This window comes from Arvicola amphibius, chromosome 5 (assembly GCF_903992535.2).
Source record: "Arvicola amphibius chromosome 5, mArvAmp1.2, whole genome shotgun sequence".
Classification (NCBI taxonomy): domain Eukaryota; kingdom Metazoa; phylum Chordata; class Mammalia; order Rodentia; family Cricetidae; genus Arvicola; species Arvicola amphibius.
Genome location: NC_052051.1, coordinates 61,901,476 through 61,917,044, shown reverse-complemented (window position 1 = coordinate 61,917,044; position 15,569 = coordinate 61,901,476). Strand labels below are relative to the sequence as shown.

The window sequence follows — 15,569 nt, the reverse complement described above, 5'->3', positions numbered from 1 at the left end:
ACAGAATCCACTCTACCCAATTAAACGTTCATTTATGTAACTAGCCCCTAGTAGTGTTAGAGTGTGGCCATGACTGTGGGTTAGTTCCCAACCCTCTCATGATTTGTCGACCCACACAACAACTCCCCCAGCTCCAAATCTCGGGTATCCAGAGGACCCAAAGAGTGGTCACAGGGACACCAAGACACTCAGAAAGTACGAGGGTGATACAAGCAGAAGCCAGGTAGTGACCCAACTCCAAAAGCAGGGACCAGAATTGATAGGTAGAAAGGAACCATTAAAGCAAAAGATAGGCCAAAATGTTCTCTTCAAGGTAGTGACCGTGAGATAGATGACAGTTGCTCTCTGAACAGAATTTTAGCTGGAAGAACTCCAGAAAGAACACACACTGAGGATTCATTTGCATCTCTGTCTGTCATCTACATTGGAAAACCTCTCTTTAACGGTTGTTCTCCAGTATAGTCTGACCTGGTGATGCAATCTGTTCTTGGCTGGATATAGTCACAGTTGTTGCCTCAAATAGGAAGCTTTAGTGGGCAGTGTGGTATAGACACTCAGACCTATGACAGTTGTCTGTCCGCAGCTTTGCAGATATATTTCTTCTTGGGTTCTGTAAAACATTACTCCTCTTCGTTCCATTTTTATTAACTTTCTGGTACACCAGTTATCATGTTAAACTCATTGGAATTACATTCTATACATGGGCAGGAAGACTGGATTAGTGGATATATGTTCCAAACAGTCAACTCCTCCAAGAACCAAGCCACTCAGTCATTTATAGATGGTAACATGTACACAATTAATGTAAAGTGAAAGGTTTTTTTTTTTTTTTAACTTGAAACCCTGAAGGGAAAAAAATGCTAAATTTTAAATGTCTGTGAATTGGTCAATCTTTTAATAGTTAAATTATTTTTAGAATTTTGAGGAAATTTTAAAAGTAAAATGCATGTTCTCATCACCTAGAATTACATATTCTCTAAGAGTTTAAATAAATAAAATTATTAGTGTTATACATTTAAAATGGAATTCACTTGCCGGGCGGTGGTGGCGCACGCCTTTAATCCCAGCACTCGGGAGGCAGAGGCAGGCGGATCTCTGAGTTCGAGGCCAGCCTGGTCTACAAGAGCTAGTTCCAAGACAGGCTCTAGAAACTACAGGGAAACCCTGTCTCGAAAAACCGAAAAAAAAAAAAATGGAATTCACTTAATATACTGCTCAATCCCTTTTCTTTTATCCTTCCAGCAATCACCTGTCTCAGTAATTTAATATCTTTCCAGTCTCTTTTGGATACTTTTGCATGTGTTGAGTCTATTAATGACATTATAATTCTTTTGATGTGCCTGTTGACCATTTGCATGTAATTCTTGAAGAAATATTTGAATCTCTGCCCATTTGTGGGGAAAGAGTAATTTCATCTTTAAAAAAATAACATCTTTATTAATTCTTGGAGAATTTAAAACAAGATATCTTTTTTTTTTTTTTTTTGGTTTTTCGAGACAGAGTTTCTCTGTGGCTTTGGAGCCTGTCCTGGAACTAGGTCTTGTAGACCATGCTGGCCTCGAACTCACAAACTCACAGAGATCTGTCTGCCTCTGCCTCCCGAGTTCTGGGATTAAAGGCATGTGCCACCACCACCCAGCAAAACAAGATATCTTGATCATATTTGCCTACCACGCCCCCACCTCCTATTCACTTATTTGCTTGTTGTTCCTAGAAGAGCTATCTTACCACCAGATGCCCTGGTCCTCTGCCTCTTACTGGCTCTCTGCCCCATCTTCCTACGTGTTCCCTGAGCTTCAAATATGTGTTGTAAATATATTTGTTTTTATTAAATTACATATGATGTTAATATAAATTTATTTATATCTATTATCTAATTGATAAATTTATTAATTGTGCTGGGTGCCATAATTTTCATCTTTTTATTTGAGCTATAAGCATTCATAAATATTCTAGACAAAAGCCCCACATCAGATACATGATTTTCAGTTTTTATTTACATTTTTAGGTTGTCTTTTCACTTCACTGCAGTGAATTCATGAATTTTATACTTACAGTTTTCATACATTTTCTCAAAATTTTCATTATCCAAATTGTCTTAACATTATCCCCTGTGCAGATAGTCGGCCATCTGCCCCGCCTACTGAATCCGAGTTCAGGATTCTCTTCATCCTGCACTGTGACATTGTTCACAAAAGCACATACTCCCCTAGTTCATCTCAGTGGCTTCTCCAGTGAAAACTGAGCTGTGGTTAAGCAGAGAAGCATTTATACCTAGAGTTTAAATGTAATAGCAGAAAGCTACAAAAAGCACCTGGTTACAGTTACATGGGAAATAATGTCATCCTGGCCGACAACTAAGCACATAGACAACAGTCTATGAGATGTGTAATGGAGGGGGAAATGCTGAGTTTAATATTTACAACGTGCCTTTTCTTTGTTTTTGATATATTCAGATATGCAAATCCCTACCAGTGTGCTCTAGGTACCTGCAGGGTTGATTGTGTAACATACCCTATAGGTTTCTATGGTAGGTATTGTTGTGCGCTTTCCTGCTGGTGCATGTGGATATCCACTGAGTGAGTGTCACTATGACGAAATTACCTGACCAGACAGTTCTCAGAATGCATCCCCGTGGTTATAGGACATTAACTGCCTTTCAAAACGCTAACCACTGACCTTTGCATTCAGACGCAGTAAGATTTCTGCTCAACTCAACCCTACCCTTTTTCTGCTCTTCCTCTCTTTCCATCTCTCCTTCCCATTTCTGTTTCAGGTTGAAAATGGCTCAGGCATCTGTCAGCAAACTGACATCAGAGAAGAAAGTGGAGACGAAGAAAATCAATCCCACTGCTAGTCTGGTAAGCCACGTTTTTCACCACGACCTCTAACTTTATCATCATACCTGGGCTACACTCCTGAGAGAAAGTGAATCTAAATGACAAAACTCAGGGAAGAAATGGGGGATTGGTATCCTTCCTCCCACCTTAATACCATGTGGTTTAAAAACAAAAGTAGGCATGAAGGGGCAAAGAAAACTGCAGACCCAACAGAGGTCACTTATAAAGCAAATTACGTCATTTGCCATTTTATATTCATCTCTGATTCTCTCCCCCTTATCTCCAGGTGCCTTCCTCCTGAAAGGTTCCTGTGTATTCCCCATCATTTTTCCCATTAAGGGAGGAGGCAGGGTGTCCCCTAGGAGCTGCTAAGAAAGTTGATATGCAAAAATGTACAGTCTGCCTAATGTCACTTGGCAAAGACATGACAAAAAGCCTGACCAGACAGGAGTGGGGATCTCCTCACATATGTTCCTTATATTGGAAGCCAGCCAGTCTCTTTTTGCTTCCTTAAGTCTGAGGAAGTTGTCCTCCAGAATCCAGTGTTGAGTAGAGGTCACAGTGATTCTCTGCCTGTGTGTCACAGACTAAATTAGTGTCCATTCCTGTTGCTGTGATCAAACACCCCACAAAAGCAACTTAAAGGGAAAGAGGGTTTGTTTTGGCTCCTGGTTGGAAGTTATGGTCCATTGTGGTGCTGAAGTCACAGAAGCAGGAGCTCGGGACATCCAGGTACACTCTACCTTCAGTCAAGAAGCAGAAAGCAGTGGCCACTAATGCTCAGCTCACTGTCTTCCTTTTCCATAACCCAGGATCCCATCCCAGGGAATGGAACCACCCGTAGTGGGCAGGTCTTCCTACCTCAGTTATCCGAATCAAGCTAATCTGTCACAGGTGTGCCCAGGTGTTAAATAAATCCTCACAGGCATGTCAGTAGGCTTGGCTCCCAGGTGATTCCAGACCTTGTCAAGTTGAAAATTAACCTTAACCATAGTACAGTTGGCATTGCTGCATGATTGGGAACCCAGGATTATTGGGAAGGAGATAGCCCAGGTTTAAATCTCAGCATTGCCCTAAGACCTTAGTAAGGTTTCTTTCATTTTGTTCTCTTCAAGGGAAAGAGGGCAATGATGATCCCACCTTATTTTGAGGCAACAGGAAGGGCATGTAGAGTACCAGTTACGTAATAGGGGTTCCGTAAGCATTAGCTACTGTTCCTGCTTCCATGAAGAGCAATAGCGGGGCAGTGGGAATATATTCCTCCACGCTGTGGGGTAGATTGATGTGTTTTGTCCGGGGGGGGGGGGGGAGGAAACAATAGAAATACTGTTACTTCTGTGTATTTAGTACAATTATAACTCACCATTTCAGACCAGAATTTGAGAAAGTTACCAGAACTTGAGACAAAAATGTTTAAAAAGTAGAAATGACAATGGATCTGCTTTCTTCTTGAACAGAAAGAAAGACTGCGTCAGAAGGAAGCCAGTGTGTCCACCAGCTAAGATGAACACAGAAGTTCAGGGTGAGAGGACGCGGCCCAGTGCTCCTTTAGACACCAGTGCCAAGGGGAGCTCCCGACAGATCTGTTACAGAACATTTGCTTTGCTTATCTCCTTCAGAGGTCATCTGCAGGAAGTGCCCTGTGCCACCTTCGAGGGGTCCCTTGTTAGTCCACGGGAACAATGCAGTGCTATGTATGGAAATATTACAGGAATATCTGATAATTGTTTCTTATAGAAGTTCAAAGCCCACCCTATAAAAGAATCAGAAGATGTACCAAAATTTTTCGCATTTTAGTTTATGCTGAATTTCTAAGCTTCCCAGTGTATAACCATCATGGAAAAAGAGGTATCTCTTTTATGGTGATTGCCATGAGAGAACTCAAGCCTTGTTCCTCACATTGTGGGTTTTTGTTTTGTTTTGTTTTTTGTATTGGTCTTAATCGTGACTCAGTTGTACCAAGATCTTATGACATTTTCAACAAAAATGTTGAAACTTACCAGAACTGTTTTTGAAGAGTTAAACCTCACAGACTAGAGAAGTGATTTTTGATAATGACAATTACGATATAATGAAAAGGAAAGAGATTAAGATTTCCCATGGGTTGAGAGAGAGAGAAAATAATAATCATAAAGCACATCCTGGAAACTAAGTTATGATGCTAAGAGCGAACATTGGCCATTGAGATCAGTTCACACAGCTAGCACGGCTTCCTGTCCAGTAGAGATTCTGTACCAACTTCTCCTAGAGACAGGGTAGGGCAGACTTGGATCGAGTGTCCACTTGGGCAAGGGACTGTGTGGCTTCAGATCCACCCTGGACCATGAATGAGTGCTAAGCAGACAAGCAGATGAGGTCTACATTGTACTCCACCACTTGCTGCTTGGTCTCTTCCACCATTCTCAAGCAGTTTTCCAGACAGGAGAGCAAGTGTCAACTTTCATCACGGCCTTGACTCAAAAGCATGTGAAGGAAGGGACCAGGGACCATTTGCTGTCCACAATGTGATGGTCAGAAAGAAGTTTTCTACCGTAAAGTGCAAGCAAGGTGGTTGTGTCAGTACTAACCTCTGAATGGACTGTCAGGGGCAGGCTGTGTTTTCTCACTCTGGCCCTTAAATCAGGGAGAAAAGCCTCCTGGGACCCTTTTCCTACATTTTTCTCCCCAAGACAACTGCTGTTTGAATTTCCCTGGTGAGAAAACAAGCAGACTGGGCATGAACTGAGGATTGAATTGAAGACTGTGTTCTAAAGCCTTGATGTAATGAAGGACTGTGCTTTTCTTCTCTTGGTTGAGACAGTCTAGAGTTACTCAGAATCTTGCATCGCTTGCTGATCTGGCTACCTCTGGCTGTCTTGTGGGGCCTGCCTCTTGCCTCAGCACCTTTCTCGAACCTTTGAACTTGCCAGATACCTTAAAAATGTCTTCCTGGAATCTGCCTGCCAGTCTTCACTCCCCCCCCCCCCACTCAGGGACACTCTGAGAATAGATGCAAGGTAAAGAAAGCATCACCATAGCCAGGCACAGTGCAAACCGTGTGAGGCAAGAGAAGCTGGCACCTGCCAAGTCACGGTTGCCACAGCCATGCAGGTGCTGATTGTCTTTCCACTTAGTGGCCCGAAGGAAGGGACGTGGTCACATGGCTTATTTTAATCAAAATGAAGGGATGAGACAAAATAGACAATCAAATAAGAAACCTACCATGAAGAGAATGCCTTGGCAACGCTGTTCTTTTCCTATTGCCTTTTGTATATTGTTTCTGTTTATTCTCGCCGAAACTATAAAGAACAACAGAGGACTTAACCAGCGAGGCAAATTGCACCTGCGGACATCCTGTTCCTCCGCGGCCTCCTTGTTAGTCCTGAAGTGCAAAAGGAAAGTGCAAGTTTGTCTCTACCTCAGGAGTCATGCCAGCGTTCTGTCTGCACAGCCTACACCTTACGGGTCCTGGGGATGGGATGAGTGGAACAGGAGGCTTTCAGTGGGGTTGATGCCACCTCGGCTCTCTAAGATGTTCATGAGTCATCACAGATGGCACTGTCTCTCTGTCCTTCCAGAACACAGCAGATCCTCCAGGCTGTTGGGAGCAAGACCATACTGGGGTAAGGGACAGGGGACACACCTTTTTGTTTTCTAATATCTTAACTTTATTTTGTAGTACTCCCCCCCCCCCATTTAAAAAGTCAAAGACAAAACCAGCTGGGGTAAGGATGCTGCAGAGATGGCTCAGTAGTTGAGAGCATATACTGTCCATATAGAGGATCTGAGTTTGGATTCCATTGCCCATGTTGGGTGGCTCACAATCACTATAACTGTCTTGAGCAGTCTGACATCCTCTTCTGTCCTCCATGGACACAATGCACACACAGTCATACACATACCTACACACAGACATATATGTATGCACATAATTAAAAATTAAAATAAATCTTAAAAAGCAAGCAGGGACATGATAGAGCAAGATACATGAAAAAAATCGAAAGGTATACTTCCTCCCCAAATATTTTATTTTACAAAGTAGTTTAAATTGTGTTAAAAATTGCTAGTAGGAAGAATGGTTTTTTTTCCTTGATTTTCATTTTTTATTTTACGTTGCCTGTGTTTATCAAAGGGGGGGAAGTACCAAAAGATTGTGGGAAACATGCATCCATAGATTTGGTCATCTACAAATAAGTTCAATGAAATCCAAAGTGGTAGGAGTCCTGACTAAGCAGGGATGAAACCAAATGGCTGTGATGAGCAGCCACAAATGTGCCAGCTGTCTGCCTGGAGCCGCAGCTTATGTCAGGCTGTCTTTACTGTGGATTTGAAAGAGTCAAGATTGTCTCTAAAGCCACGTAGAGAAAGGCACACATTCTAGAGCCGGATGTGTCTATGTCCTTGCTTTGGATTTCCCTGAGGGGAGTTTATAAGTGAGTGGCATATCAGAAGACCACGAATATCAAAGTCCATAGTTTAGCTCATCTGGCTTGAGGGACCCTGCAGTAGAAGGGTGAACTGATCTGCCACCCAGGTCAGCTACTTCGTCTGTATAAGGACATCTGCAGTGCAGGTGAACCGAGTCTCTTCCCAAACTGATAGAGTTGTGAAGGAAATTTACGTCTCACAAAAGGGAGATAGCATCGGATAGGTTTTCTTCTTCCAGCAATGGAAAGCCACTTAGAAGCTATGGACCGATACAGAACGGACCTAAAGAAAAGCACTCCCAAAACTCAATTTCGCAGCTCTTCCCCTCTAGTATTACACAGTGTTCTTAATGCTGGTGGAACTCGGATCCAGGCACAATCAGGCTCAGTTTCACAGCTGTATGTGACTAAGCTGCTTCCCCGTCAGCTGTTGACACCTTGTAAGGAACCCTCATTATGAATTTCACCCTTCTTCACTCCCCTCCACAAGGATGGGCAATTTCCCAAACTCCCTCAAGATAACACTTGGGGAGAAAGTGGAGAATCTGAAAGAGTCTCAGCGCATTTCACAGGAGACCAGCTCAGTAGTCTCCTTTGTTGCAATGCAATGCCTTGTATCACACTTGGGGAATTTGAATACTTAACAGCTTACTTGGATACATGGGCACATTAAAATGGTAGCTCGCTGACTGTCTCTTCAGGTGTCATCAGGTTTCAAAGAAAAATCTAGACAAGCAAAAGAAGCCATAGGCTGTCCTCAAGCAGAATGTATTGGCCTCCATTTGCACTCTAGCCCAGCCCAGCCCATCCGCAGACACACTAGAGATGATCAATGCTGTTGAGGGCTTTTATTCTCTGCTTTTCTCTTTCCTTCGGTCTGTCACTCACATGAACCCTACACTTTATTCCATATTGTTGTTATCAAACACATGGTCTGAAGAAGACTGACTTCAGTTATGTCTTTGTTTTGCTGTTTTGCTCTTCTGTGTTGTTTTTCTAAGGAACAAATCAAGCCTACATACTCCGTACACTACATACCTCACACTACGCAATCTGTCCTCAGATAATTTTCGTCTTATGTATACAAGGAATCTACTGGAGTCTGATTCGACGGCTTCCGTGGTTCCATGGTATTTTTTCATGGTTCCTGTGAAACGTGACAGCCCTGGGCTGCCACAACACAAACGAGTCAGTAGGCGCAGGCGGAAATGAACACCCCAGTGAACAGAAAGGCTCCACCACATTCAATAGGGTTGTCACCTAGGCTGAGTGTCATCCTTAGAACGTCTTGTGTTCCCCACCTCAGAAGCTGAAAAAATGTCTTAGAGAGAATGTTCATCCCATAAATAGTGTAGGTGTCCAATGAGTTATATTTATATCAAGTAGGAAATCAAGTGAATGCCAGGAGCCGTTTGCCAGAGTCATGCCTGCTCTCCTCCACTGTTCTCTTCCAGGGTTTTCTTCAACTTCCACCTTATAATGCAAGGTATTTTTAATTGTTCACCTAAGTTGGCTTCCCTACTTGATATTTCTCAAACAAAAGCCCAGCCCTATAGACCACTGAGCACCCAGGGAAGTTACTCTGCCTCACCATAGCATGACTGATGGATTTCAAAAATGAACAACTCTGGGAATCCATGGAATGAATTTTAATTCTAGTCTATAACCTTAAGGTGTGAAAAAGGCACATAGGGCGTGCACAAATTGTCCTGTTCTCCCGTTGAAGGGCCAAAGAGCGTTCAGAATACTTACATTGTAGGTATGTTTTGTGAACTACAAATATCGTTTTTCCTCATTTTTCGAGGGATGTACTTATTTATGTTTTATGTGCCTGTTTGTCCGTCTACATGTATGTCTGTGTACACCTGTGTGCCCGGTGCAGAAGCTAGTAGGAGGCTGTTAGATCCTCTGGAACTGGAGTTACAGACAGTTGTGAGCCACCACGTGGAGGCTGGGAACTGAACCTGGATCCTCTGCAAGAGCAGCAAGTGCTGTTAACCATTTCCCCAGCCTCCTTTTCCTATGGGCTCTTTCTAGAGACAACCTAAGTTTTTCATGTCTGACCACCAGTCTCAATAGTGGTTCTGCACAGAGCCTGGAAGGCATTCACTACTTCTTGGAAACAAATCCAGGTCTTGAAGTGATTCTGTCTACGGTGATTTGAATAGAATTTGTGAAGTCTACCAGAGGCACAGGTTTCTTTTAAAATCGTTAATTTTATAATTCTACTATTTTCCAACTTCCTAAGACACAAATACCATGCCTCGCTGGCCTACTGACCACTGTGTGCATAATCTTTGAGGGTTATGTGATTTAAGGGAAGAGGGTTTCCCTTTAAGGGAACAATCTAAGATAGTCTCCGAAAGGCAGAGCGTTTACAAATTAGACCCTGGCTAATTTTTAAGAGCCTTTAGTGGAGGCACGTCATCAATTCATCCCAGTGTTTTCCGTCTGTGAATTATAATCCAGACTAGTGTGGGAAGCAGGCTCACTGGACTTTGATTAGGGATCATGTGTTTTTTTTTTTTTTTTTTTTTTTTTTTTTTTTTTTTTTTTTTTTTTTTTTTGGCCTGGAAAATAAGCTTTGGCCTGCATGTCTAGAAACTCTCTGAAATCAGTTAGCGTCCTAATATGAGTCAGATGCCCACAGAAATGTAAGTTGCTTTAACTCATTTATGGTTTGGCTCGGTTTGGTTTAGTTTTCTTAGCACTTCCTGGAATCATGGAAGCTGCTTCCTAAGATTCCCGTTGACTTTTGCAGTGTCTCCTGTCCACCTTCTGGGATCTCAAGCAGTAGGCGATGACAGAGGAAAACCAGGAAGCAGGAGAGAAGAAAAACTGAACGAATCCAGTGCAGTGTTTTTGCATAGCCTTTGCCATGATCGTATCAGGGGCATTTTTAAATAGAAAAGTAGGCCATTTGTATTAGGCAAATAGGAGTGTCCCGTGTTGTTATACAGCTCGATGACAGACTTTGTGCTGACCCATGTTTAGCTCAGTAATGTCTAGCTTCAGATTCTGCTACAAGCATGACTTGCCCAAGGACCTTTCTGTGTCCTCTCTGCCTGCTCACAAGCCACAGCAGCAGCTAGCATCATCTCTCTTTCCTCCATCCCATGCTTCATCTTCAACCCTCACTTCCTCCCCCACATCATAGCCCCTCTCCTCCGAAGGGACCTCTGCAGCTTCTCCTGGACCCAGCTACTCTCTCCTCTCCAGCGCAGACACTGAATGCCCCTCAGCCCTCTCACGTCCTGTGCTTCAGCCTCCAGTGTTTGGACAGAGCACTACTGTCACCAAGGAGCCTGTGTGAGACACACTGCTGAGACTGCCTCTTGTTAATGTCACCATCACCTCATCACTTAGGCAAAGAGAGGGAAAATCCATAAAAGAGGTGGAAAATGCATTTCTTTTTTTTTTCATTTCGTTCTGCTTTATTAAAGAGGTTGGGTGTTCTAGTTCTTGGTCTCTCGCAGAGTTTTAAACTGTCTAATTAGAGAACACTTTTGATCCATCGGAACAGCTATGACCAGCCTAAATCTTGGGCTCTCAGCTTTCTGTGCCGCTGGACAAGTTGACCTCTGTGCAAACATTTTGAATCCTAAGACTTCTTATTGCCACTCCATTCTTACTATTGCTCATGACTCAAACATCTACCACAATCTGAACTGGGATGTTGACATTTTGTGGTTCTTTTCAGATTAACAGTAACTGTTATGCTCTTAAAAGCACTCGTAGAAAAGTAAGCATGTCCTGCAGAGTTGACTATTTTGCCATGGTAAAATCTGGTAAAATCCAATCTTTCTATTCAAATATTAGACCAATTCATAAGGTGTAACTTTAAGGAATTTTAACCAATAAAATAAATATAACTTTGGGAAGGAGAAGCACTTTATAGACATGAAACCTTATATTACATGTTCTTGGATGTTTGTAAGCATAATAAGCTAACTGAATTTGGGTATTGTCCCTTTAAGTTAAAAATAGTATGTATTTCTAATTGCATATTTAATTTTGTCAATCAACACTGAGAATTGTTCATGAGTTGAATCTGTAAATGTAATTTGCAACCAAATGAAGTATTTATTTTTAAAAAGAAAAGGTGAAGGAACCAATATTGACTTGTACATAATGAAAATACGTGTGTATATAATTTTTTCCTTCTTGACACTACTTGATCATTATATCAAGTGTATTTTTGTACATAATATATATATATATTGGTTAGAAAAATTTAGATTGTCTATTGAAAGAAATTCTATCTCTGTGATAGATTATATTTATCCAAATCTATTGATATTCTGTTGATTTGTTTTCAGAGACAGAACACTATTTTTTGAATTTCCAGAGAATTGCATTCACTGCACTACTTGTGAATATGTTAAGGGCATTTTAATAAATCTTGGTTTCATGTCCCTCCGGTGTGTGATGGAGATGTTGTTTCTGCAGCCATTTGATGCGCTCATTTCTAATGTCTGTTCCTGCTCATTTCCAAGAATTCTGCTGGAAGTCAAGTTGAAGAGTAAGGTCTCTGTGAGTCCATCCCATATCATCCCTTTCTCTGCATCCACCTAATCAACAAAGGGCAGTCTGGCTAAACATGCAAGACTAACAAAAGATGGAAAACCAGCTAGGCTTTAGCCAAAACAGCACCACTAGAGCATAAATTTCTCAAGCAGAAGACACGGGGATTGGTGACTTCCGGTAACAGGTGGAAAGTTATATACTAGGGAAATGTAACGGAATATAGTTACATGTGTTCTGGCACCAAGCAGAGGTACGAGGTTTCTTTCTGTTTTTTGTTTCTTCGTTGTTGCTGTTGTCGTTGTTTTGGGGCAATGATATAAAATATAGCAATACTTTTTTAAGTAACATAAAAGCCCACAATTTAAATCAAAAATCACTTCTACAGAAATTGTTTTTGATCCACTCATTTGTTCAGTGTTACAGTTTTTTTTTATGTTTGTCAAAATATGCCGCATTATATGCTGTGACATCAATGCCCAGATATTAAAATACTGGAACATCTTCTAAACTACAGAGTCACTGAGATGTGGAATTGTTGAGACCCTGAAGAAAATCTTATCGCTAGAAAACCACTGAAGTTCAGTAGGCTCACTGAAAACTACACCCAGATTATGAAATATAGCAAGACTGAGTCTTACTCTCTTGGCAAGGAAACCAAAGTCCTCTGCCTGCATGTTTTCTTCATTATATTGAGCTGGCCTAGAAAGTTGGAACCAGATAATATGTTAAAAGAGAATATGCCGTGCATAAATTGGATTGAAACCTCCAGGAAGGCTACACTTGTTCAGTATTGGAAATTTGAGCAATTTAATCCTCCATAATATTGGGATAATGGCAAAAGTGATCATCCTAATTGATGTCCCACAAAAGCATTTCATAAAATTTATCAAGAATTGATTATAAAGAATATATTCTTACCAGAGTAGACTAAACATGCTAAAGACATATTTGTCAAAAATATCAAGCCGGGCGGTGGTGGCACACACCTTTAATCCCAGCACTCGGGAGGCAGAGGCAGGCGGATCTCTGTGAGTTCGAGACCAGCCTGGTCTACAAGAGCTAGTTCCAGGACAGGCTCCAAAGCCACAGAGAAACCCTGTCTCGACAAAAACCAAAAAAAAAAAAAATATATCATAAGCAAATATAAATAGTAGTAAAATTTTTTTAAGTTTTCTGAGTGAAGCTGAGAGCAAGGCCAGGATGCCACTGATACCTCTAGTCACTGTCTTACTAAAGTCTTAATGATTTCAATAATTAATACAAGTAAAAATTTGAAAGCAATAAAATTCAACCATAGATAACATTGTGCACATGTAAAATCCAAAATAATCTCTGGACAAATTATTACTTTTAAGTGTACAGAGGCTTTAGGATATAATGCAAGGTAAATAGTATATGTAGAGACAACCAACAAGATAATTTTTAATTGTCATTTAGAATGGCCTAGAAAATTAACAAGCACGCTAGTAAGTGCCACTTCTTCATAGTAATATATCTACGGGGAGAAGAAAGTGTGAGTTAAACACTCCCAGGTTTGGAACAAGCAAGGTTTTTCTAAGAAAAATTCCAGTAGCACAGAAAATAGCCCCAAGAATGGACAACTGGGAATATGTGGTTAAAGAGTGTCTGCACCACAGAGGAAACTATCGCCAAAGTGTTTCAGCAGCTTGCAGCATGGAAACCCAGATGCAACGTAGTGTATACAGCTGGTGCTTTGGCTGAAAGTAACAGAGAAATCAATCTGAAATGCACCTGGAAACTTCCTCCCTGCCTTGCCAGCTTTCATAGTACTGGGAGGTGCTGTGCAGTTTCCTGGAGGAGAAAAGTCATCCGTGGTGACCAGTGATGACCAGTGATGGACCATGCATGGTGCACTACCAAATTGCTGGGCAAGAGATGCTCGCTGGTACAATAGTGGCATGATTGCTGGGTAGTAACATGGCTTTCTGACTGGACTTTAGACCTGTTCCACAGAGAAAATGTCATGTTTGGCTCTATAACCTGGTCAAAAGTCTGTGACTGCGGTGGTCACAGGTTCTGGGGTGGAACTAGCTGTTGTTATTTTACGAGATCGTCGTGAGCTCACATCGCCTTCTTAATATTTATGCTTGTGACCACATGCCCAAGGTTGCTCTGAATCTAGGCTAGAGAAGATTCTTTGCAGTAGGCAGCAGTTGATGGAGAGAAGATGTACAACTGTTAAGATGCTAAAAATAAAAAACCGAGTTTCTCAGCCCTGAGTGAAACACCCGTGCAGCTTGAGACCTGCATTTTCTTCAAAACTTCAAACTTTGCTGAGAGAATGTCCTGAGGAAGAGAATGTCCAGAACAGAAGATCTATCCTCCTGAGCCGCCACCTCTCCCGATCGCCCTTCAGGTTGGTGAAGAGCTTCTCTTGGCAGCCATCAACAGCAGACTTAAAAAGCTTCAGCTGTGGTTGGAGTTCATATTTCAGAACCATAAAGTAGAAAGAAATGGTTTATAGCCTAATTCTTGATATCCAAGGAATTGATTGAAAACTGTCTGGAACATCTGATAGATGTGTTGACATAAGAGGTCAGACTGAACTCCGCTCCCACATTGCAAAGATGAGCTACACCCCAGAAAGCAAGGGGATAGGGGTGAGGGACCAGCCTTTGCTGATTGTTTTCTCATCTTCCTCTGAACTGTATGCTTTAGAAGCCTGTCTTCTGAAAGAAGCTGGAAGGGCATTCCCGGTGGACAGGGCAGGGTTTGTGCTGTAACTGCTATATCTGTTTGTAAAGGTTTTTCAAAGACGGTCTTATCTTGCTCACAGTCCAGGGGTGGGGGCAGAGGTGGCTGGGATGAAGTCTGTTAAGAGAGCCAAGCCCTCAGGAAGGGGTACCCAGGTCTGGAAAGATTTTCTTTTACCTCAGACTAAAGATGGTGCCTGTCCGACCTCTGGGTACCTTTAATTCAACTTCATCCTAAAGTATGAAGGATGGGACCACATAGACTGCTTTGCAGGTAGTCACTGGGCTTGGGTAAGACTTTGACCATGGGAATGCTCTTAAATGTTGTGTTGAAAAAAGAAAAAAAAAAGAAAAAAAAGCCAGGCGGTGGTGGCGCACGCCTTTAATCCCAGCACTCGGGAGGCAGAGGCAGGCGGATCTCTGTGAGTTTGAGGCCAGCCTGGTCTACAAGAGCTAGTTCCAGGACAGGCTCTAAAAAAAGCTGCAGAGAAACCCTGTCTTGAAAAAACCAAAAAAAAAAAAAAAACAAAAACAAGGAAAGAAAAATGTTGTGTTGGTGTGAGCTTCTCCACTATTCCTGTGCAGGAGGCAGAGACAAGGGGAAGCCTTGACTGGCTCAAAGCAATGAAAGCTTGCTGAGACTTGAACCTTTTCCCACCAGCAGTCAGTGTTCTGCCCAAAATAGACTGACTTCTTGGGGGCTATCATTTGTAGTTAGACACGCCTGTGAGTGGAAATTAGGCCAAATGGCTTCAGCCTTTCAATTGGGAGCCTACTTTATATTGCTTGGTGAGAGTCATTGAGAGAGCTTCCCAAAGCCTACTTAACTCCTCATATCTGGCTCCCTGGATGAAGTCGGGCTCACATTCGCAATTCCACAGCACAGTGAAATTAAACTCTGCCTCACCTGATGGCTGACACAGGCTACCAGGAAGAACAAGAAGAAATGGTTCACAGAGGGGCAGTGGCATAGCAGCTGAGGAAGGGGCTCAGATTGAAGTTTCTTCACTTAAACTTCTTTGGTGCTTTACTATGAAGGATGTTCTGGAGGGAGCATTTTTATGGCTGAGACTAAAAGCCAG

At 42.1% G+C, this 15,569-nt stretch overlaps 1 protein-coding gene across 3 annotated transcripts in view; it reads left to right on the top strand.

Annotated features, from left to right (window-relative positions):
- The window catches only part of Fmn1 (formin 1), a 330,990-nt gene extending 324,342 nt beyond the window's left edge, over positions 1-6,648 (top strand). For all 3 annotated transcript variants that reach the window (XM_038330188.1, XM_038330186.1, XM_038330189.1), the window contains 2 exons: positions 2,777-2,861; positions 4,298-6,648. In XM_038330188.1, coding sequence (XP_038186116.1) covers positions 2,777-2,861; positions 4,298-4,342 — 130 coding nt within the window. In that variant the 3' untranslated portion in view covers positions 4,343-6,648. The remainder of the gene's footprint in view (positions 1-2,776; positions 2,862-4,297) is intronic.
- The last annotated feature ends 8,921 nt before the right edge of the window (positions 6,649-15,569 follow it).